This window comes from Hemitrygon akajei, chromosome 4, assembly GCF_048418815.1.
Source record: "Hemitrygon akajei chromosome 4, sHemAka1.3, whole genome shotgun sequence".
Lineage (NCBI taxonomy): Eukaryota > Metazoa > Chordata > Chondrichthyes > Myliobatiformes > Dasyatidae > Hemitrygon > Hemitrygon akajei.
The window spans coordinates 47464234-47488963 of NC_133127.1; the positions used below are offsets into that span (position 1 = coordinate 47464234).

A 24730-nucleotide genomic window follows, 5' to 3' on the forward strand; every position below is an offset into this window, starting at 1 on the left:
TGAAAAAACTGAATTAGGGAACTGGATGAACTTCGGATTATTCAGGAGGCAGAGACAGTAATAGATTGGAGTTTCAGGGAGACAGTCACCCCTAAAAGTCAGGAGACAGGTAACTGGGTGACTATCAGGAGAGGGAAGAGGAATAGACAGAAAGAGCAGAGCACCCCTGTGGCTGTGCCCATTAACAGTAAGTATACTGTTCCGGATATTGTTGGTGGGGATGACCTACCAGGGACAAGTTGTAGTGGTCACGTCTCTGGCACCGAGACTGGACCCTCAGCTCAGAAAGGAGAGCAGTAGTGATAGGGGATTTGATAGTCAGGGTGGAACAGATAAAAGGTTCTATGGGAGAGATGGAGAATCCAGGATGGTCTGTTGCCTCCCTGGTGCCAGGGTCCGCAATATCTCGGATTGAGTTCTCGGTATTCTCAGGAGAGAGGGTGAGCAGCCAGATGTCATGGTCCACGTGGGGACCAATGACATAGATAGGAGGAGGGATGAGGTCCTGAAGAAGAAATTATAGGAATTGGGAAAGAAATTAAAAAGCAGGACCTCAGAGTGGTAATCTCGGGATTGCTGCCTGTGCCACGAGACAGAGAGGGTAGGAACAGGAAGTTATGACAGATGAATGTGTGGCTGAAGAATTGGTGCAGGGGGCAGGGGTTCAGATTTCTGGATCATTGGGATCTCTTCTGGGGAAGGTCTGACCTGTACAAAAAGGACGGACTGCCCCTGAACTGGAAAGGGACCAATATCCTGGTGGGCAGGTGCTAGAGCTGTTGGGGAGGGTTTAAGCTAGTTTGGCAGGGGGTGGGAATCAGAATGTGAGTGCAGAGGTTAGGGTAGAAGGACAAGGGCATGATGCTATGCGTTCTGAGTTGGTGAGGAAGGACAGGCAGAGGACAAAACATAAATGTAGCCAGTTAGAGGGGTTGGAATGTGTCTATTTCAACGCTAGGAGTATTAGGAATAAAGGGGATGAAGATCAGTATGTGGAACTACAATGTTGTGGCCGTTACTGAAACTTGGCTGGAGGAAGGGCAGGATTGGCTGATGCAGGTACTGGGGTTTAGGTGTTTTAAAAAGAATAGGATGGGAGGTAGAAAAGTGGTGGAGGGGGGGGAGTAGCATTACTCATCCGGGATAGTATCACGGCTATAGAAAGGGAGGACGCTGCAGAGGGAGTGTCCACTGAGTCAGTGTGGGTGGAAGTCAGAAATAGGAAGGGATCAATCACTGTTCTGGGAGTAGTCTATAGGCCCCCAAATAGACCTTGGAACACCAAAGAGCAGATAAGCAGGCAGATTTTAGAATGGTGCAGGAAATACAGGGTTGTAGTTATGGGTACTTTCAACTTCCCTCATATTGACTGGCACCTTCTGACTGCAAGGGGGAAAGATGGGGCTGAATTTGTCAGGTGTGTTCAAGAAGGATTCCTGACACAGTATGTGGACCGGCCAACAAGAGGAGAGGCCATACTGGATCTAGTTCTGGGTATTGAACCTGGTCAGATGGCAGACCTCTTGGTTGGGGAGCATTTTGATGAAAGTGACCACAACTCCCTTAGCTTCAGCATAGCTACAGAAAAGGATAAAAACAGACAAAATGGGAAAGTGCTTGACTGGGGAAGGGGTAACTATGAAGGGATGAGGCAGGAACTAGTGAGAGTAAATTGGAAACAGATGTTCAAGGGTGAAAGCACAGAAGGACACTGAGACAAGGAAAAAATGGTAGGAAAAAGGAACCATGGCTGACGAAACACGTGGGGCAATTCGTCAAGATGAAGAAGGAAGCATATGTTAGATATAAGAAGCAGGAAGCAGGAGGGGCTCATGAGAAATATAGGGTAGCCAGGAAGGAGGTTAAGAAAGGACTTAGGAGAGCTTGAAGGGAGCATTAGAAGGCCTTGGCATGTAGGATTAAGGAGAACCCCAAGGTGGTCTATGTGTATGTGAAGAACAAAAGGATGACAAGAATGAAGGTGGAGCCGCTAAAGGGCAAAGAAGGCAACATGTGCCTGGAGGCGGAAGAGGTTGGGGAGATCCTGAATGAGTACTTTGCTTCAGTATTCACAAGTGAAAAGGACCTTGATCAGGGTGAGGTTGCAATAGAACAGGCCTGTGTGCTGGACAATGTGGAGATTAAGGAAGAAGTGTTGGAACTTCTTAAAAACACCAAAATTGATAAGTCCCCAGGGCCGGATGTTATAAACCCCAGGTTGCTGTGGGAAGTGAGAGAAGAGATCGCTGGAGCAATAGCTATGATCTTTGAATCATCTTTGGGTGCAGGGGAGGTGCTGGAGGATTGGAAAATGGCAAATGTAGTTCCCTTGTTTAAAAAAGGTAATAGGGAGAATCCTGGGAACTATAAACCGGTTAGTCTTACGTTGGTGGTCTGCAAACTATTGGAAAGGGTTCTTAAGGATAGGATCTACGAGCATTTGGAGTACAGTCTACTCAAGGATAGTCAACGTGGCTTTGTGAAAGGAAGGCCGCACCTCACGAGCCTGATTGAGTTTTCTGAAGAGGTAACAAAAGAAATTGATGAGGGTAGGGCAGTAGATGTCGTCTACATGGATTTTAGCAAAGCATTTGACAAGGTCCTCCATGAGAGACTCATCCAGAAAGTCATGAGGCATGGGATAAGTGGAACCTTGACTGTTTGGATAAAAAATTGGCTTACAGGAAGAAAGCAGAGGGTAGTTGTGGAAGGAAAGTATTCTGCCTGGAGGTCGGTGACTAGTGGAGTGCCACAGGGATCTGTCCTGGCATCCCCTGCTATTTGTGATTTTTATAAATGACCTGGATATAGAGGTGGAAGGATGGGTGAGTAATTTGGCGGATGACATGAAGATTGGAGGAGTTGTGGATGGAGCTGTAGGTTGTCGAAGGTTACAAGAGGATATAGACAGGATGCAGAGTTGGGCAGAAAAGTGGCAGATGGAGTTCAATCCGGACAAGTGTGAGGTGATGCATTTTGGAAGGAGAAACCAAAGGCTGGGTACAGGATTAATGGTCGGTTACTTAAGAGTGTGGATGAACAGAGGGACCTTGGGGTTCAAATCCATACATCCCTCAAGGTCGCTGCATAGGTTGATAGGATAGTTAATAAGGCCTATGGGATACTGGGCTTCATTAATAGGGGGATTGAGTTCAAGAGTAGAGAGGTCATGTTGCAACTCTACAAATCTCTGGTGAGACCTCACTTGGAGTATTGTATTCAGTTCTGGTCACCTCATTATAGGAAGGATGTGGAAGCTATGGAGATGGTGCAGAGGAGATTTACCAGGATGTTGTTTGGATTGTAAAACAAGTCTTATGAGGCAAGGTTAGCAGAGCTGGGTCTTTACTCTTTGAAGCGTAGAAGAAGAGAGGGGACTCGATAGAGGTCTACAAGATTATGAGAAGTATAGATAGGGTGGATAGTCAGTACCTATTTCCCAGGGCACGAATAGCAAACACCAGAGGGCATATGTAGAAAGTTAAGGGAGGGAAGTTTAGGGGAGACATCAGGGGTAAGTTTTTTTACACAGAGGGTTGTGGGTGCCTGGAATGACTTGTCAGGGATGGTGGTGGAAGCTAAAACATTAGGGGTATTTAAGAGCCTCTTGGACAGGTGCATGGATGAAAGAAAAATAGAGGGTCACGGGGTAGTGTGCATTTAGTACTTTTTTTAAGGAATATATGGGTCGGCACAACATCGAGGGCCGAAGGGCCTGTACTGTGCTGTAGTATTCTAGTGTCTAGTTACCCCACATTGCTTACATCCTGGTTATGTTTCTAATCGGCCTCCAGGAAAGCTGCGGCTTGAAGAATTCTTCTCTGCAATAGAAGTTTACCCATATTAGCAATGTTAATTCAAGTTAACAAAGCTTTTTCTCTATTTTTAACCAAATATTATTTGGATAACTTGAGTTATTTTTACTCTAAATTGCCTTAAATTTAATGACAAAAAAAAGAAAGTATCAATGAAATCAAGAAAAAGTTTGATAAACATTTCCATGGATGGATACTTTATTAGCAAGAGACTTTGTTTAATACTACTTTGAATGCTTTTGAATAGGTGATTCGATCTCCAGAAACCAGCCAGCAGACATTTGAAGCATTAATGAATTTCACCAAAGCATTGGGGAAAACTCCTGTAGCGTGTAAGGTAGGTTTGCACCATATCCTTTGACATTTTATTCCTTGATCAACTGCCTTAATAGTGCAGTGGCAAAGAGAGAATTTTCACTTCTAGGATAAAAGCATCTTTCCCTCCTCTTCCCTTTCATCATTTTGAACAGACTGTGTTGGGACTTCCTTGTTTTCTCATTTGTTTCAACCAACCGTTCATTGTCATTATGTTAATTTCCCTTACAATCCCCAGATGTATAACTTGTCCTTTTTCTTTTTCCTTTCTGATTACCTTTCCACATAAAAAGTGATTTATTTGCACTTCTAATCCGGTGTACTGCATTCACAATGTTGTTTCTTCCACATTGGAAAAACTAAACACAGATTGGTGACTACTTCGTGGAGCATCAGCATTCAGTACAGGGTGCAACTGTAAGCTTCCTGCTGATTGGCTCTTTAATTGTCATTTCCACTCCCACTCTGACCTATATGCCTGTGGTCTATTGCACTGTTAATGTAAGGTCCAAAGTAAGCTTGTGAAATAACATCTTAATTTCCATCTGGTATGTTGCAACTTTTGGACTTTATCAAATACTGCAGCTTCAGGTACCTTGCTTTCTATGTCAGCTGATCAGTCATCTGTGACATTGGCTTGAATTGTCACTTCCCTTTAGATTGATCTAGACATATAGCTCTGCATTTCAAAGCTATTAAATTCCTATGTTTTTGTAGCCAGTCTCTATCTCCTCATTTCGTATCTTTTACATCCCTTTGTTCATATTCTCACTCTTTAATGCCCCCACTAACCAAAAGACCTTGTTTATAGATGATTCCCATGGCAATGCTGACCTCTGTCTACCTGAAGATAATCCCTTTGTCCCATCCACCTTTCTCCACCTACTGCAATTTAAAGCCAAATTGCTTTCTCTCTTTCCAAATTTTGTCAAAAGGTCGTTACCATGAAGTTAACAAATTTTCTTTCCACAGTTGCTGTTGTGCCCATGGAATGCTTCGAGCACTTTCTTTTTTGATTTCAAACTTTCACCATCAGCAGTTTTGTTTAGTTTTCGAGTTTGGATTATCTCCACGTCAGTTGAGTGGTTCAGTTGTTTTCTAAGTTTTACGTTATACTAATATGTAAAATTAGTTTGGAGGTAATTCCTAGGGCATATAGATCCTCAAAATAAAACCACCTCTTCATTGACAATCTTGCTTCAAAGCAATACCATCATTGGGTCTTTAGAAGCAACAATTTAGAGAAAAAAGTATTGTGACAATTGTTAGAAACATTAATAACTGATTTAGACTGGAGTTCTGTGTGCTGCACTGGTAATCAGAAGAGGGGAACTATTTATCTTGAAAAACTGTTGTCTAACAATGTTTCCTTTGTCAAACTTGATTAAGATGAAAGGCTATAGTGTATACATTAATTTAATCCTATCTGTCTTAAATAACACGGAACAGGAACTACAGCTTGATGACCTTTGTCTGGTCAGGGAGAGTGAGGAGGTGATAGAGAGGAGCTATAGGCAGGTAGTCACCCCAGGACCACAGGAAACGAGAAGTGGGTAGCAGTCAGGAGAGGGAAGGGCAAGAAACAGGCACCAGAGAGTCCCCCTTAATAATAAATATTCCTGCTTGAGTACTCGGGGGGGGGGGGGGGGGGGGGAGAACGGCCTACCTGGGGGAAACAACAGTGGTCGCGCCTCTGGCTCAGAAGGGTAGGGAAAGGAAGAAAGCTGCAGTAATAGGGGACTCTATAGTTAGGGGGTGAGACAGGCAATTCTGTGGACGCAGGAAAGAAACGCAGATGGTAGTTTGCTTCCCAGGTGCCAGGATCCAGGATGTTTTCACGATATCTTGAAGTGGGAAGGAGAACAACCAGAGGTCGTGGTACATATTGGTACCGATGACACAGGTAGGAAAAGGGAGGAAGTCCTGAAACAGACTACAGGGAGTTAGGAAAGAAGTTGAGAATCAGGACCTCAAAGGTAGTCATCTCGGGGATTACTGCCTGTGCCATGTGACAGTGAGTATAGGAATGGAGTGAGGTGGAGGATAAATGCGTGGCTGAAAAATTGGAGCAGGGGGCAGGGATTCAGATTTCTGGATCATTGGGACCTCTTCTGGGGCAGGTGTGACCTGTACAAAATGGATGGGTTACACTTGAATTTGAGGGGGACCAATATCCTGGCGGGAAGGTTTGCTAAGGCTATTGGGGAGAGTTTAAACTAGAATTGCTGGGGGTTGGAAACCGAACTGAAGTGACGGAGGAAAGGGAGGTTGGCTCACAAAGAGAGAAAGCTTGGAGACAGTGCGAAAGGGAGGATAGGCAGGTGATAGACAAGGGAAGTACTCAGTCCGATAGTTTGAGATGTGTCTATTTTAATATGAGGAGCATCATGAATAAAGCGAATGAGCTTAGAGTGTGGATCAGCACTTGGAGCTATGATGTTGTGGCCATTACAGAGACTTGGATGGTGCGGGGACAGGCTACTTCAAGTGCCAGGCTTTAGATGTTTCAGAATGGACAGGGAGGGAGGCAAAAGAGGTGGGGGCGTGGCACTGTTGATTAGAGGTAGTGTCACGGCTGCAGAAAAGGAGGAAGTCATGGAGGGGTTGTATATGGAGTCTCTATGGGTGGAAGTTAGATAGATAGATACTTTATTCATCCCCATGGGGAAATTCAACTTTTTTTCCAATGTCCCATACACTTGTTGTAGCAAAACTAATTACATACAATACTTAACTCAGTAAAAAAATATGATATGCATCTAAATCACTATCTCAAAAAGCATTAATAATAGCTTTTAAAAAGTTCTTAAGTCCTGGCGGTTGAATTGTAAAGCCTAATGGCATTGGGGAGTATTGACCTCTTCATCCTGTCTGAGGAGCATTGCATCGATAGTAACCTGTCGCTGAAACTGCTTCTCTGTCTCTGGAATAGGAATAGGAAGGGGTCAATAACTCTACTGGGTGTTTTTTATAGACCATTCAATAGTAATAGGGACATCGAGGAGCGGATAGGGAGACATACTTGAAAGGAATAATAGTAATAGGGTTGTTGTGGTGGGAGATTTTTAATTTCCCAAATATTAATTGGCATCTCCCTAGAGCAAGGGGTTTAGATGGGGTGGAGTTTGATAGGTGTGTTCAGGAAGGTTTCTTGACACAGTCTGTAAATAAGCCTACAAGAGGAGAGGCTGTACTTGAATTGGTATTGGGAGCTGAACCTGTCAGGTGTCAGGTCTCTCAGTGGGAGAGCATTTTGGAGATAGTGATCTCAATTCTATCTCCTTTACAATAGCATTGGAGAGAGATGGGAACAGACAAGTTAGGGAAATGTTTAGTTGGAGTAAGGGGAAATATGAGGCTATCAGGCAGGAACTTGGAAGCATAAATTGGAAACAGATGTTCTCAGGGAAACGTATGGAAGATATGTGGCAAATGTTCAGGGGATATTTGTGTGGGGTTCTGAGTAGGTACATTCCAATGAGACATGGAAAGGATGGTAAGGTACAAGATCCATGGTGTACAAAGGCTGTTGTAAATCTAATCAAGAAGAAAAGAAGAGCTTACAAAAGGTTCAAAAAAGCTAGGTAATGATAGGAGTCTCGAAGATTATAAGGCTAGCAGGAAGGAGCTTAAGACTGAAATTAGGAGAGCCAGAAGGGGCCATGAGGAGGCATTGGCGGACAGGATTAAGGAAAACCCTAAGGTATTGTACAAGTATGTGAAGAGCAAGAGGATAAGACATGAGAGAATAGGATCAATCAACTGTGACAGTGGAAAGGTTTGTATGGAACCGGAGTAAATAGCGGAGGTACTTAATGCTTCAGTATTCACTATGGAAAAGGATCTTGGTGATTGTAGGGATGACTTGCAGTGGACTGAAAAGCTTGAGCATGTAGTTATTAAGGAAGAGGATGTGCTGGAGCTTTGAAAAGCATCAAGTTGGATAAGTCACCAGGACTGGACAGGATGTACCCCAGGCTACTGTGGGAGGCGAGGGAGGAGATTGCTGAGCCTCTGGCAATGATCTTTGCATCTTCAATGAGGATGGGAGAGGTTCCGGAGGATTGGAGGGTTGTTGATGTTGTTCCCTTATTCAAGAAGGGGAGTAGGGATAGCCCAGGAAATTATAGGCCAGTGAGTCTTACTTCAGTGGTTGGTAAGTTGATGGAGAAGATCCTGAGAGGCAGGATTTATGAACATTTGGAGAGGCATAATATGATTAGGAATAGTCAGCTTGGCTTTGTCAAAGGCAGGTCGTGCCTTATGAGCCTGATTGAATTTTTTGAAGATGTGACTAAGCACATTAATGAAAGTAGCGCCGTAAATGTAGTGTATATAGATTTTAGCAAGGCATTTGATAAGGTACCCCATGCAAGGCTTATTGAGAAAGTAAGGAAGCATGGGATCCAAGGGGACATTGCTTTGTGATACTGCTTCCTGGATAGTAGCAACTGGAATAGATTGTGTTTGGGTCCCCAATGATTCTACAGGCCCATTTTACACACCTGTCCTTGTAAATTTCCTGAATCATGGGAAGTTCACATCTACAGATGCACTGAGCTGTCCACATCACTCTCTGCAGAGTCCTGCGATTGAGGGAAGTACAGTTCCCATTCCAGGCAGTGATGCAGCCAGTCAAGATGCTCTCAATTGTGCCCGTGTAGAAAGTTCTTAGGATTTGGGGGCCCATTCCAAACTTTCTCAACCGTCTGAGAGGAAAGAGGTGCTGTTGTGTCTTTTTTACCACACAGCTGGTGTGTACAGACTATGTGAGGTCCTCGGTGATGTGGATGCTGAGGAACTTGAAGCTGTTTACCCTCTCAACCCTAGATCCTTCGTCAGCAGGGGTCAGCCCATCTCCATTCCTCCTGTAATCCACAACCAGCTCCTTTGTTTTTGCGACATTGAGGGAGAAGTTGTTTTCTTGACACCACTGTGTCAGAGAGAGGACTTCTTCCCTGTAGGCCACCTCATTATTGTTTGAGATTAGGCCAATCAGTGTAGTATCATCAACAAATTTAATTAGCAGATTGGTGCTGTTGGTAGCGATACAGTCATGGGTTTACAGGGAGTAAAGGAGGGGACTCAGTACGCAGCCCTGAGAGGTTCCTGTATTGAGAGTCAGAGGGTTAGAAGTGAGGGAGCCCATTCTTACAACCTGCTGGTGATCTGACAGGAAGTCTAGGATCCAGCTGCACAAGGCAGGGTCAAGGCTGAGGTCTCTGAGCTTCTTGTTGAGCCTGGATGGAACTATGGTGTTGAATGCTGAACTGTAGTCCAAGAACAGCATTCTCACATAAGCATCCTTCTTCTCCAGATGTGTAAGGATGGTATGTAGAGCAGTGACTATTGCATCATCTGTCGATCAGTTGTGTTGGTAGCTGAATTGTAAGGGATCCAGTGTGGGTGGTAGCAAGCTACAGATGTAGTCCTTGACCAGCCTCTCAAAGCATTTGCTTATTATTGAGGTGATTGTGACAGGATGCCAGTTGGTCAGATATGTTACCTTGGTCTTTTTTGGTACAGGGGCAATGGTGGATAATTTGAAGCAGGAGGGCACTCCACACTGGAAGAGGGAGAGAGATCATTGTAATAAAGCCCCTTTAAGAATGATAAAGCTTTAATACTCATTCATTCCATTTAATTTATCATAGGATACTCCAGGATTTATTGTGAATCGCCTTCTTGTACCATATATGATGGAAGCTGTCCGGCTGCATGAGAGAGGTAATTATAACATAAGCCGAGTGTTTTTAAAAACTAGGTAATGAAAGACTACATTTCATATTCAGCTCAATTTCACAGAGTTCTCTTCCCCCTCCCCCGTGTAAGAGTACTGTTTTAACAACGCACAGGTGTTGAAATAATGCACACTGTAGCTAATCAGCTGAAGCTTGCCTCTCACCAGGCTAGTGGGTAGTGGCTTAAAAACACAATTGAAACAGGTTGAATCTTAAGACCAATGGTTCCCACAGGATCTTAATATTTGTGAAACTATAAGACCCCATTGTAGGTACTTAATTGTCTCCAATTATATAACTTGCCATTGTTGCTTTCAGCAATTTGCTTTTTTCCGTTTTTCTTTTTCTGCCTCCAATGCATCCCACTGACCTTGTATGGGTCTGCCATTAAGACTGAGCGTTTTTTACAATGTTGTTGCAAAAGGCGATAAAAGGTTTCCAGTATTTTCAGATGTTTTGTTAACAAAAACATAGTGTAGTGTTTTTTATACAAGAACTTTAACTTCAGCCCCCAATATTTTCAGATGGAGAACCAAAACAAAAATACAGCTATTCCTACCACTGTAGAATGAAAATTTGTTTTGTAGATCTTTCTTTAAAATGTTCTAAGGCTTCCCCTGAGTGAATTTATCAATTGTTTGATTGTACTTTGAAATTAAAAGGCACTGTGCTGGATTGATTTTCTTTTATCCTACTTGAGCCTAGGAAGGGTTAAAAGACATTAACACTGTCAGTACAATATGGCTACTACAGTTTCATATGCATAATAGAACACAGAACAGTTCAGCTCAGGAACAGGCTCTTCAATCCACAATGTCTATGTTGAGTATGATGCAAATTAAACTAATCTCTTCTACCTGTACATGATCTGTATCCCTCCATTTCCTGCATATTCATGTGCCTATTTAAAAGCTGCTTAAATGCCACTATCACATCTGCTTCCTATGGTACCCTTAGCAGCATCTTCCACTCCACATCCAAAAGACTTGTTCCTGTACATTTCCTTTAAACTTTGCCGCACTTATCTTAAAGATATGCTCTCTGTTATTTGACATTCTTACCCTAGGGGAAAGATTCTGACCATATACCCTATCTATGCTTCTCATAATAGACCTGATAAATTTCTAAAATTATGTATGATGAGGGGAGGGGAAATCCTTGTTATATTTAAATTCAGGAAGAAGATACTTCAGAGCAGTTTCCTGAAGGCAGTGAGCAAAGCCAAAAATACATCTTTACATGTGGAGCTGAGGAGAAGTTTTGTGAAAGCAGTTTTTATCTATTAATTCTAATGTAGACATTTAAGATTAATAAAATGATAGCTGAGGAAGGTGAAACATGGTTGTAACAACGTATTCAAAATTTAAGTTTTGTTAAAGCTGCTTTTCTGTGCCCTTTAATGGCAAAGTTTATGCAAATTGTGGAACAGTGGAAAGAGAAGGGTTATAACTGTTTTGCCCTTTCCAAATGCCTTGAAAATTCTGAACTTCCGGTTAGGTGCCTCTTAAGTCCTGGTTACAGAAATTAGAACTGGGTTTTTCACTGAAGATTCTTTTCATGTAAAGCGTGTAAGAAATCTGGAACTCCAAGCCTAAAAACAGACTGGACCAACTGAAAATAATGGACCAAAGCAAGAAAACGCGAGTTGAGAAACTCATCATTCATGATCCAATTCAGAAGTTGTCGAACTGTGATGCACTTTTCTGAGGCAGTGCACAAAATGTTTCTGGAAACGTGCAGGAGAAGTTGAATTTATAAGGCTTAAAGCTGTTTATATTTGGGAAGAGGAGATAGATGATGTGATTTGATCAGGCATAAATTGGAGAGATATTTGGCCATACCATTGGGTTACCATGAATGTTATAACTGTCATTTAAGGACTTAAACTGTGAATTGCATGTGTAGAGGTATGGGATAACTAGTAAATTTGAAGGGAATATGGAATAACTAGAATTGTGGGAGCCTCTGATCAAGTTAATAGAATAGCTTGAAGGGACTGAGAGAGGCCTCTTCCAGTGATAATGAAGGGTCATGCAAGGCAAATGAATGCTGTGCTCAGAGATTCAGTAGGTTGTTCTTTTTTGCTTATAATGTCTAATCTGTGTTATTACAGAGCTGTTTTACATCTCAGGCAACCTGCCCATTCAACTCCTCCCTTACTTCCATTCAGGTGAAGCAACACTTTACCTGTGAATCTTTTAGGGCCGTCTATTGTATCCGGTGCTGCCGATATGGCCTCCACTACATTGGTGAGATCAGATGTAAATTGAGGGACCACTTTGCCAAACACCTCAGCTGCATCCGCCAAAAGTGGAATTTCCCGGTGGCCAACCAATTAAATTCCTATCCCCATTTCTGTTCTGACATGTTAGTCCATACTCCATTTCTGCCGCGATGAGACTACCTCAGGGTGACGAAGCAACATCTCATATTCTGTCTAGGTAGCCTCCAACCTGATGGCATGAGCATCAATTTCTCTTTTTTTTGTTTCTTCCCTTCCCTCTTTTTCTATTCCACACTCAGGCCTCTTACCTCTTCTCCTTACCTGCCTGTCGCCTCCCCCTCATTGCCCACCTTCCCTTTCGCTCATGATCCACTCTGCTCTCCTATCAGATTCTTTCTCCAGCCCTTTACCTTTCCATCCACCTGGCTTCACCTATCATCTTGTAGCAAATCCTCCTTCCTCTCTCCCCACCTTTTTAATCTGGTATGTTCCCCCTACCTTTCCAGTCCTGAAGAAGGATCTTGGCCCGAAATATCAACTGTTTATTAATTTCCATTGATGCTGCCAGACCTGCTGAGTTCCTCCAGCATTTTGTGTGTTGATTGATAGTATTATTTGCAGTCCAGTCAGAAAGCAAAGGTATTTGGCAGATAACAATGAGCAATAATGTCTTTAACTCAAACTCTACAAAGGAATTCCTTCCTCTCCAGACATCCAATAATATTATGCAAAATAATGGATTATTGATTACAATTATTAGTAAATTGATACATCTGCAGAATGAGATTGGGTTTATTCTTACCGTAAAACTTAAGTCCTAGTTTTCGCTTGGGTTTTGAACCACATTTGTAAAACAATAAAATAATTCTATGTAGTATTCTTTAGAGTGAATATGATCACATCCAATTTGGCTTTCATATTCTGTTAGATTAAGAAAGATCAAAGCGATTGCTATGAAATAGGCAGTTACATTCTATCTCACTGCAGGAGCGAGTAGCAAATAAGCCCTGACCAAAATAATCAATATGTAGCTATCTCTGCATCCACAGACTTGGTAAATTCAATGGGTAGTGAATGATTTTTTAAACTGCAATTTTTATTGGCATGTTGCAAAATCAGGGGCATTTGAGCACTCAGCACATTTTTGGTGTTGCTGTTACAGTACTGAAGGGTATATGTGTTGAAGAGCAGCACAGGCCCTATCTGGAAAAATAGGATTTCGCTGAAGGGTGAAAGCTTACTTGAATTTGAGTTGAGCACCAAAGTTCAAAAGTTGGCAAAGTAAATGTAAATTTATTGAAGTGCATATATGTTACCATATACAAACCTGAAATTCGTTTTCTTGCCACCGTGCTCATTAAATCCAAGAACCATAGGAGAATCAGTGAAAGACTGCCCCCAACTGGTTGGACAACCTACCAATGTGCAAAAGGCAACAACTGCAAATACAAAAGAAAAAAGAAATAATCATAATAATAATAAACATTACAAACATGAGATGAAGAGTCTTTGAAAATGAATTCATAGGTTGTGTGAATAGTTCAGTGATGGGGTGAGTGAAGTTGAATGAAATTATCCCCACTGGTTTAAAAGCCTAATGGTTGAGGGGCAATAACTGTTTCTGAACCTGGTGGTGTGAGTTCTGAGGCTCCTGTACCACCTTCCTGATGGCATTAGCAAGAAAAGAGCATGGCCTAGGTGGTAGCAGTCCCTGATGATGGATGCTGCTTTCCTGTGACAGCGTTCTGTTTAGATGTGCTCATTGGTGGAGAGGACTTTAGTTGTGTTGGACTGGGCTGTATCCACTACTTTTTGTAGAATTTTCCATTCAAGGGCACTGGTGTTTCCTTACCTGAACTGTGCTGGGGAGCCTGTCTCAAAATTCAACCACAGCATCCTCTCCAGTGGATGAGATGTCGGCATGTTGTTGCTGAAGCCTCCTACAGCAGATGGTAATCCAATTCTCATGCTGCATTCATCTCAACCACCAAATTATCCAATTGACCTGTGAGGTGCTTTCCCATATCCTTCCTACAACTCGTGGTCAGGTCTGCCATAGAGTCATAGAAAAGTACGACACAGAAACAGGCCCTTTGACTCTTCTATTGCCGAATCATTTAAACCTCATACTCCCATCTACCTATACTGGCTCCATAGCCCCCCATACCCGTATCATCCATGTACCGATCCAAACGTACCTTAAACATTGAAATTGAGCTTGCATGCACCACTTGCGCTGGCAGCTTGTTCCACGTTCTCACCACCATCTGAGTGAAGTTATTTCCCCTCCTATTAAACTTTTCACCTTTCACACTTAACCCATGACCTCTAGTTGTAATCCCATCCAACCTCTGGAAAAAGCCTGCTTGCATTTACTCTTTCTATACCCCTCATAATTTTGTATACCTTTATTAAGTCTCCCCTCATTCTCCAGTTCTCTGGGGAATAATGTCCCTTATAACTCAGGTCCTTCATTCCCAGCAACATCCTTGTAAATTTTCCCTGTACTCTTTCAACCAAAGGAAAATCATGTCTGACGAATCTTACAGAATTTTTTGAAGATGTAACTAGTAGAGTGGATAGGGGAGAGCCAGTGAATGTGGTATATTTAGATTTTCAAAAGGCTTTTGACAAGGTCCCACACAGGAGATTAGTGTGCAAACTTAAAGCACACGGTATTGGGGGTATGGTATTGATGTGGATAGAGAATTGGTTGGCAGACAGGAAGCAAAGAGTAGGAGTAAACAGGACCTTTTCAGAATGACAGGCAGTGACTAGTGGGGTACCGCAAGGCTCAGTGCTGGGACCCCAGTGGTTTACAATATATATTAATGATTTAGACGAGGGAATTAAATGCAGCGTCTCCAAGTTTGCGGCTGACACGAAGCTGGGTGGCGGTGTTAGCTCTGAGGAGGATGCAGGGTGATTTGGATAGGTTAGGTGAGTGGGCAAATTCATGGCAGATGCAATTTAATGTGGATAAATGTGAGATTATCCACTTTGGTTGCAAGAACAGGAAAACAGATTATTATCTGAACGGTGGCCGATTAGGAAAAGGGGAGATGCAACGAGACCTGGGTATCATTGTACACCAGTCATTGAAGGTGGGCATGCAGGTACAGCAGGCAGTGAAAAAGGCAAATGGTATGTTGGCATTCATAGCAAAAGGATTTGAGTACAGGAGCAGGGAGGTTCTACTGCGGTTGTACAAGGCCTTGGTGAGACTGCACCTAGAATATTGTGTGCAGTTTTGGTCCCCTAATCTGAGGAAAGACATTCTTGCCATAGAGGGAGTACAGAGAAGGTTCACCAGATTGATTCCTGGGATGGCAGGACTTTCTTATGAAGAAAGACTGGATCGACTAGGCTTATACTCACTGGAATTTAGAAGATTGAGGGGGGATCTTATTGAAAAGTATAAAATTCTAAAGGGATTGGACAGGCTAGATGCAGGAAGATTGTTTCTGATGTTGGGGAAGTCCAGAACGAGGGGTCACAGTTTAAGGATAAAGGGGAAGCCTTTTAGGACCGAGATGAGGAAAAACCTCTTCACACAGAGAGTGGTGAATCTGTGGAACAGGAATGTGTAACTTCCTGTTCTCTGCCACAGGAAACAGTTGAGGCCGGTTCATTGGTTATATTTAAGAGGAAGTTAGATATGGCCCTTGTGGCTAAAGGGATCAGGGGGTATGGAGAGAAAGCAGGTACAGGGTTCTGAGTTGGATGATCAGCCATGATCATACTGAATGGCAGTGCAGGCTCGAAGGGCCGAAGGGCCTACTCCTGCACCTATTTTCTATGTTTCTATATTAACCTTATTTACATCTTTCCTGTAGGTAGGTGACCAAAACTACACACAATACTCCAAATTAGGCCTCACCAGCATCTTATACAACTTCAACATAATATCCCATCTCCTGTACTCAGTACTTTGATTTATGAAGGCCAGTGTGCCAAAAGCTTTCTTTACGACCCTATCTACCTGTGACACCACTTTCAGTATTTGTGTTCATGTATTCCCAAGTCTCTTTGTCCTACAGCACTCCTGTGCCTTCTACTGTGTAAGACTTAACCTGGTTGGTCCTACTGAAATGCAACTCCTTGCATTTGCCTGCACTGATTGAATCAGTCTGCTTCTTGAAATAGTGTTCCAGTGAGAAGACCATAAGGCATAGGAGCAGAATTATTCTATTCAGCCCGTCAAGTCTGCTCCACAATTCTGTCATGGCTGATTTATTTTCCCCCCTCAAACCCATTCTCCTGCCTATAGCCTTTGACATCCTTACTAATCAAGAACCCACATCATTGGAGTTGCTACAACTATGGGAAATTATATAAGTAAATTGCATTTCTCACATGAATCTTGAAATGACATTAAGTTGTATACAACCGCATTAATGGCCAGGGATATCTACCATTTACAAAGACACAGCTCTGCACAGTGGTCAGGTAAGAAATTCCTTCTCTGTGATCTGGGAGAGAAGTAGATGTGGTTCCACTACATATCATTCCTTTGGTGCTTGCTTCTAATATTACGTAGTTTCTAGCCATTTATCTTTATTGTATAGTTTAATTAACATAATTGATGTTTTTGTGCCTGGAAGATATAACAGGGCAATTAGCATGCTTTTGAGTAAAAATGAGTTGAATTATATTCATCACAATCTTTATGCAGTTTATTGCATTTATTTTGATGTTTTTTTAAGATCATGGATCAAAGGAAGACATTGATGTGGCAATGAAACTGGGTGCTGGATATCCTATGGGTCCCTTTGAATTATTGGATTATGTTGGACTTGACACCAGCAAGTTTATCATTGAAGGTATGTGCAGTAAGTTGTTTCTAATGTATTAATATAGTTTACCACAACTATTTATTCAAAAAAGTCAGTATGCTAGTCTTTGAATGACAAGCTAAGGCTACTGCTTCATTTTGATGGTGATGAGAATTACTGGTGAATGCTGAAACCTAGTTACAGGCATCCTTGGTACTACCCACATGAACAGGACAATGAGACTGAAGCTGGTGAAACTTAATGGGGAAAGGAGGTGAGCTTGAGAGCAGGCACAAATAATCTAAGTAATCTGTTGTTGAAATGCTTGAAGGAGGTGCTTGAGTGGAAAATTAGTGGGGGCAGAAAGACAACAAGGAACAGCTTTGACACATGTGGTTCAAGGTGACACTGAGCTGCCATCTTGGGTGTGACTCAGACAGTTGTTTTTTTTTAAAGCTTGTAGGGATAGTTATGGGGACTACACAGGGAGTTAGGGATCATATTAGGGTTTATGGACAGAAATGAGGAGGAGGTAGGAGTCAGAGGCAGTAAATGAAGATGCAGGGCAGGAGCTGGTGGTTGGAGTCCAGGTCGGAGCATTTGCTGTTGAAGGCCAGTGATCTGCAGTGTTGGGTTCATGGGCACTGAGGGCATAGATCAATAGTACTCATGGTCAGGGACCATGGCAGCAAGTCCCAAAGACGAGGGCTGGTGACCAGCCCCAGGTTGGCAAGTTTTATAGTCGGAGGTCCAATGGACAGGAGGCACGACAGTTGGCGGTCAAAGTCCTTTGGCGAATCCTAGGTAGATTCTGAAGGTCAAAGCTCAAGGGTTGAAGACTAAAGTCAACGAGTCCAGAGGCTGAGGTCCAAAAATCAAAGCCCCTGCATCAGTGGGTCTGGAAGTTGGAGGCCTGATGTCTGAGACTGTGAGTCCGGACCAGGGACTCCAGAGATGGCCTTTCCTAGGTTTGTAGGCTAGTCTGTGGGTAGGAGGAGGATTGGAAGGGAGCTTGTTTTGTTGTTGTTGTTTTGCTGCTTGTGGTGTTCTGCTGAACATTGTGGGTGTGCTTTGTTAGCACCAGAATGTGTGGTGACATTTGCAAGCTACCCCCAATACATCCTTAGGTTGTGTTGAATACTACACAAATAAATACATTCTTCTGTTGGTTTCGATGTACATATGATAAATAATAAATGAGTCTGAATCTGAAATAATCAACAAATAAGATGGACTTATGATGTTTGACAGGTAATTAAAAAGTGATTCATTGCTTTATAGATGCAGTGACAGAGGGTGATTCTGACCATCAATATGTATGTTACAAACCTCAAAACTGTATCACTTCTCATTTGACAATCACAGTTATATGTAAAATTATTTATCATCATCAACATTTAATTGAGAAGAGGCAAATTTAGAGGGAGAAAGGGCACTTTTTATCATCTTGCCAACTTTATTCTGATTCTTAAGAAAACTTAAAACACAGTGTCTAAAATTTACAGCATCCTTTCTGTATTAAACTTAGTTTAATAATCTGTAGGTAATTTTTTGTGTTAATACATTCATTCGTATTCAACTTATTTTCAAGGATCTGTTCTTTAATTTGACTTCATGGTCAGCTCAGACAAGGACGGGGGAAATAAAAGCTGCGGAGTAGATTTAAGAAGTGGGAAGAGGGGAGAGAGAAACATTGTTTTATTTTCTCCAGTCCTGCCAAAGAGCTTCTCCCGAAATGTCGAGTGTACGTTTTTTTCCATAGATGCTGCCTGGCCTGCTGAGTTCGTCCAGCATTCTGTGTGTATTGCTTGGATTTCCAGCATTTGCAGATTTTCTCTTGTTTGTGATATTCGATGGATAATACTTTGTAATTTCCAGCAGCTGCAACAAGATCCCACTACCAGCCGCATTTCTTTCTCACCACCTTCATTGTTCCAAAAGGACCACTATTTTCATGACTCCCTGGTTTGCCCTTCCATCCACATCTACCACTTGTGTTATATGGCATTTTCCTATACAACCCCTAGGAGGTGTAATATTTCGGTTTTTCATCTGTTTCCTTCCCGCCATTCAGGGATTCAAATAGTCTGTCCAGGTGAAGTAGCAATTCACTTAAACTTCTTGCAATCTAGTATCCTGCATTTACTGTTTACAATGTGTGCTTCCATCTGGCAATTAACTCATTTAATCCCATCCATTCAAAGATATTCCCATTGCTCTAGCCGTCCCTCCCCCACCTTCACAGCTGCTGAAAAATTACTTATTTTCTCTCTTTGGCAGTTACCAGCTCTCACTTTCCCAGGTCTCAGTCTTGCAATGTTTTTGGTTTCCATTACCACAGATGCTGCCCGGCGTGCTGAGTATTTACAGGATCTTGTTTCAGTTTTGCATACATTCTAGCTTTATGGTAATACAATGTCATCAATTATTAATAATTATAGATATTATTGAACTGTACTGAATAAAGTTGAAGGTTCAATGATATTTGAAATCTGTAGAACGCTAATGTTCACAAATTCAATTGCATTAGAAGTACAGGGCTAAAAGAGTGAACAATAGGTGGTGCCATGGTAAAGGATGAAGTCTTGCGCTAAATAAAACCACAAAAGACTTTTCATAGATTTGCACTGAACAGAACTTTCATTTTCCGGGAAGTTTTAGATTTGAAGATTATGAATACTAATCAATAGGCAAGTTTGTTAAGGAAGGTGGTTGTGGTCTGAACTTTGCTAATTTGCTGACTTTCAGCTGCAAGATTTACATGAAATACTTTAAATTTATTTTCCATTTGAACTCAATGACATTCCAGTTTAGGGTGTGATCTCTTCAATAGCAATGCGATTATTTTCCTTACATTTATAATTTCCCTTCTCCTCCATCTGACTCTTGATGGATTCTGGTTGCTCTCTCCGTGTTAGCTCTGACAGTCTGAAACACCAGTCCATGTTGCAGTTTATGTACCTTTTCCCAGATGCTTGCGTGATTTCTGTTGATATTCATGTGAAGTAGGTGAAGGTATGATTCAAAATGGAACAGGTAGGTATATTTCAAATTTAACTGTCTTCTAGACTTTTGCAAAGCCGTTGAAACAATGCAGTTACATAAAATAGCATGGTGACAAAGTATCCTGGATGTGGAATAAGAAATTAATATGGTGAACTGTACATTAGGTCTTAACCTCACTGTCCCATAGTCAGTTGAAAAATCATGTAAAGTTACCAAAGCTTAATTTTCTAATCGTTTTTAGAAAAATGGAACTGCAGTGCTTCACAGACTCAATATAATATTGAATAAAAAGGCAGAGTGTTAGCGGTTCATGATGAAAGTTGGGAGTGGCTGTTGGTTACCAGTGTCACATGGTTGAAATGATTAAAATAGAATTCTGACCAAACAGTTGAAGCGCTATAAATGTTGAAATGCTAATTTATGCCACATTTTTGCATCTGTCACTGATAACAGCATTGTTTCAGATGACAACTGTGGAACAAATGCTAGTACGCATTCACACTACATAGCTCAGCAGACTCTTTGGCATCTCATTCCTGAATTCAATGATATCCTGTGTTGAGGGAGTGTGATATTTATTTATATGTTCATATCACAATGAAGTGTCTTGGAATTATAACTGTGGATATGTGCTTGTTGACCACTGTGACTGCTAATTAGAATGGTGTTCTGCTGCCACAGTGCTCATGGGGTTACAGCCATCAGCAGGCAAATCAAGCAAACCATATAGGTCACACAAGTTTTATGTAAAATAAGGAAATAATTCTGATGGATTAAAACTAAATTGTATTCAAGCCTAGTTTTTTTTAAAAACACAAAATGCTGGCAGAACTGAGCAGGCCAGACAGCATCTATGGGAGGAGGTAGTGATGACGTTTCGGGCTGAAACCCTTCATCAGGAGTGAGGTAACATGGGATGGTCGAGGGGGGATAAGAAGTGGGGAGAGGGATGAAGTAGAGAGCTGGGAAATGATAGGCTGAAGGAAAATGGGCTAGGGGGAAGGTGCTGAAGGGTTTTGGCCCGAAACATCGTCACTACCTTCTCCCATAGATGCTGTCTGGCCTGCTGAGTTCTGCCAGCATTTTGTGTTTTTATTTATTTCTAGCATCTGCAGATTCACTCGTGTTGTAGTTTTTTTCTCTCTGTTTAATCCTTTTGTGCAAGTTACATTCACCAGATAAATTTGTAAGAAATGTCCTGTTTTATGTTCCCTCCACTACCCTTTCACTAATCACAACCATTTTCCTTCTCAGGGTGGCACAAGCTGGATCCGGACAACCCCCTGTTTGCTCCCAGTGCTCTATTAAGTAAATTAGTAGAGGAAGGAAAGTTGGGTAAAAAGACTGGTGAGGGTTTCTACAAGTATTCCTAGAAGACATGAGAATTGTTAATGCAGTTTTTGTCAACTGAATCGTGCAAGCTGCCAGGCTGTTAGCTCAGTGCATACAGCGTTTATGGTAATTACTTGGAAGTCACATTTTATAAATAATACAATGTAATATTTTCAAAATATTAAAGTGACAGAAAACGGGATGATCTTGCCTAGCCAGATACCATGATTACAGTATATAATCTAAAGGAAAGGTTTTTAAAATTATTGTATTCATTACTTCTAAGATCTGCTTTAAAATTAATATGCATTCTGAGAGAAATTTGTTTATTCATTGTTGCATTTGGAATGACCTTGGGCTTTGAATCTGAGATCTTTATTTTTAACATATCAATAAAGTGTAACTTACATAATTCCAGAGTTTGTTCTATTGACTTTCGTTTCTTCCTATTTACCTTGTATACTGCTTTTTTTTCTTGTGCAGCATTTACTTCCTTATTGATCCTTAGAGCTAATCACACATAACCCCACTTTTCCTCACAACCATCTCTTTTAATCCAGCTCCACTTGATTCTTAGTTTCAATCTGATTCCTGGCCTTGTAGCAACCTACTTTGGTGGCCCAATTTAGTCTCCACTGTGAATACAAATGATGTTGGAGCCTCAAGATCAGATGGGTGATTAGCCCTCAGAATGAGCAGTTTATTGTACATGAGACTAGAAAGAATGTAACTTACTGATATTTGAGTATCAAATGCCTTACTAATTTAAGATTTATTAGTGTGCTTTCTTTCCCCCTTGAACCAAGCATTATAACAGTCACTCAGTCACTGCTGACTTCTAAAACATTATCCAAGTTGGCCATCTAAGTAAAAGGTTCTGTCCATTTTAGTCACAATAACTGGTATTTGCTGTTATCCATGAGGTGAGGGCAGGTGATGTGGAGAAAACAATTGGCATATTGGGTGGGAGAGGAGCGGCATGGAGGGAACACCGTAAGTAATCCAGCTTTTGGCCAGGCTCAAATAGAAACGTATCCCAAGATATGTTGTGAATGGAAAGAGCCACCTTCAGCAATCATCTGGAAGAATGACACAGAACAGCCTCCTAAAATATACCTAAACCTTCAATTTTGCTTCCTTTCTTCTTGACAAATCTGGGCGTTAGAATCCACAATTAATCTTTTTGCAGTTGTATTGAGCTTTGTTTGCTAGGTGTAGCAGAGGATGTTACAGCTCAACTTCAAGATCTATTGTTTGATAGTGCACACCTACATCAACTTGACCTAGAATAAGGACCAACCACAATAACAGTGCCAAGATAAATCACAAGTGCTTAAAAGCATTAATAGTCCAGAATTCTAACACTCAAAAATAAATGCTGCAAATATAATTTTGCACTTGCATCTCCTCAGTCTAAAGTTATTAATATTTTGCAATTTGATTCCAATACAGAATCATAATTTAGAAGCATAATTAGTTCACCCCAGGTGTAAAGATGAATATTTTCTGAAAACATTCCAAAATTAACATGTTTTCGTTCAAATGTGTGGTCTCTGCCTCAATTGACCTAATCTTTCAAATTCCAGGATTCATCTAAATAAAGACGCTTTTGAAACACTCTTTATTTCCTAGTGACGATAAACTGTAAACCCGCACTATTAGGTTTTACACTAGAGAACAGAAAAGCATGCATTGACATCATAATTTTCAAGAATCCAGACCATTTCAACATGGTGAATATTAGTGTAGTCCTTTTGAAGCTGTACATGGTATAGTGTTCAAATGAACAAACATAGGATAAGCCTGATAGTTACACCACACCAAAGTCTCAAACAATATCAAAGTAATGATACTGATCCTGATATCAAGAATGGCTCTTTATGATAACTGAGCAAGGAAGAACAGGTTTGCACATCTCATCCAAATATACTACTCGTGATTGTTTAGCATTCTCTCAACTTGAACTGCAAACTTGGATTCAGAACTGGCTTGCCTATTGAAGACAGAGGGTACAGGTACTCTTATTTTGGTTGGAGGTCTGTGACCAATAGTGTTCCAGAAGGATCGTTGCTGAGCCATCTGTTGTTTGTAATATAGTCAAAGATTTGGATGAAAATGTAGATGGATAGATTACCAAGTTTTCAGATGCCACCAAAATTGTTGGAATTTTGGGCAAAGTACGATAAAGGAATACAACGGGATATAAATAAATTACAGATACGGGCAATAAAGTGGCAGATGGAGTTTAATCTGGGCAATTACGAGGTGTTGCTCTTGGGATGTCAAATGAAAAGAAAAAGTATACAGTTAATGGTAGTTAATTGAAATGAAGTACAGAGGGTTCTTGGATCTGTGTCCATAATTTGCCGAATGTTCAAATAAATTTATTATCAAAGAACGTGTACGTCAACATATACAACAGATATTCATGTCCTTGCGGGCATTCTCAATAATTCCATAATAGAAAAGAATCAATAAAAGACCATATTACCTTGGGCGATCAGTGTGCAAAAGACAACAAGCTGTTCAAATACCAAAAGAAGCATTTATAATATTAAATAAATAAGCAATAAATATTGAGGACGTGAGATGAAGAGTCCTTGAAAATGAGTACATAGGTTGTGGGAACAGTTCTATGATGGAGCAAGTGAAACTACTCCCTTTGGTTCAAGAGCCAGTTGATTGAGGGGTAGTAACTGTTTCTGAACCTGGCGGTGTGAGTCCTGAAGCTCCTGTACCTTCTTTCTCATGCAGCAGTGAGAGGAGTGCATTTCCTGAATGGTGGAGGTTCCTGATGACAGATGCTGCTTTCCTGCGACAATGCTTTTGTAGATATGCTCAATGGTGGGGACTGGGTCACATCCACTACTTTTTGTAGGATTTTCCATTCCAGGGCATTGATATTTGCATACCAGGCTGTGATGCAGCCAGTATAGAAGTTTGTTAAAGTTTTAGAAGTCATGCCGAATTGTTGCAATCTCCTAAGAAGGCAGAGGTGCTGCATTGCTTTCTTCCTAACTGTACAGTGCTTGTGTGTTGGGCACAGGACGGGTCTCCCAAATAATAACAGGAATTTAAAGTTGCTGACTGTCTCCACCTCTGATCCTCCGATGAGGAATGTCTCGTGGGCCTCTGGTTTCTTCCCCCGAAGTCAATAATCAACTTTTTGGTCTTGTGACATTGTTATGGCACCACTCAGCCAGATTTTCAGTCTCCCCGTGACAGTGGTGTTGTCAGCAAACTTGAATATGGCATTGGCATGCAAGTCGATAAAATGGTAGAGAAGGCCCAGTGCTGTAATGGACTGTATTATGTGTAAATAGGTCCTTGTTAGAGTCTTAGTCATAGAACACTACAGTACAGAAACAAGCCCTTCAACCCATCTAGTCTGTGCTGAACTATTAATCTGTCTGGACCAATTGACCTGAACCCAGACTATAGCTTTACATACCATTCCAAATTTCACTTACATTTTGAAATTGAACCTGCATCCACCACTTCTGCTGGCAACTCTTCCCATAT

The 24730-nt window shown here is 41.5% G+C and overlaps 1 protein-coding gene across 1 annotated transcript in view; it reads left to right on the top strand.

Moving 5' to 3' along the window:
* The window catches only part of hadh (hydroxyacyl-CoA dehydrogenase), a 42083-nt gene extending 20463 nt beyond the window's left edge, over positions 1–21620 (top strand). Inside the window, exons 5-8 of the mRNA XM_073042505.1 lie at positions 4063–4152; positions 9785–9857; positions 16802–16918; positions 21131–21620. Coding sequence (XP_072898606.1) covers positions 4063–4152; positions 9785–9857; positions 16802–16918; positions 21131–21249 — 399 coding nt within the window. The 3' untranslated portion in view covers positions 21250–21620. The remainder of the gene's footprint in view (positions 1–4062; positions 4153–9784; positions 9858–16801; positions 16919–21130) is intronic.
* The last annotated feature ends 3110 nt before the right edge of the window (positions 21621–24730 follow it).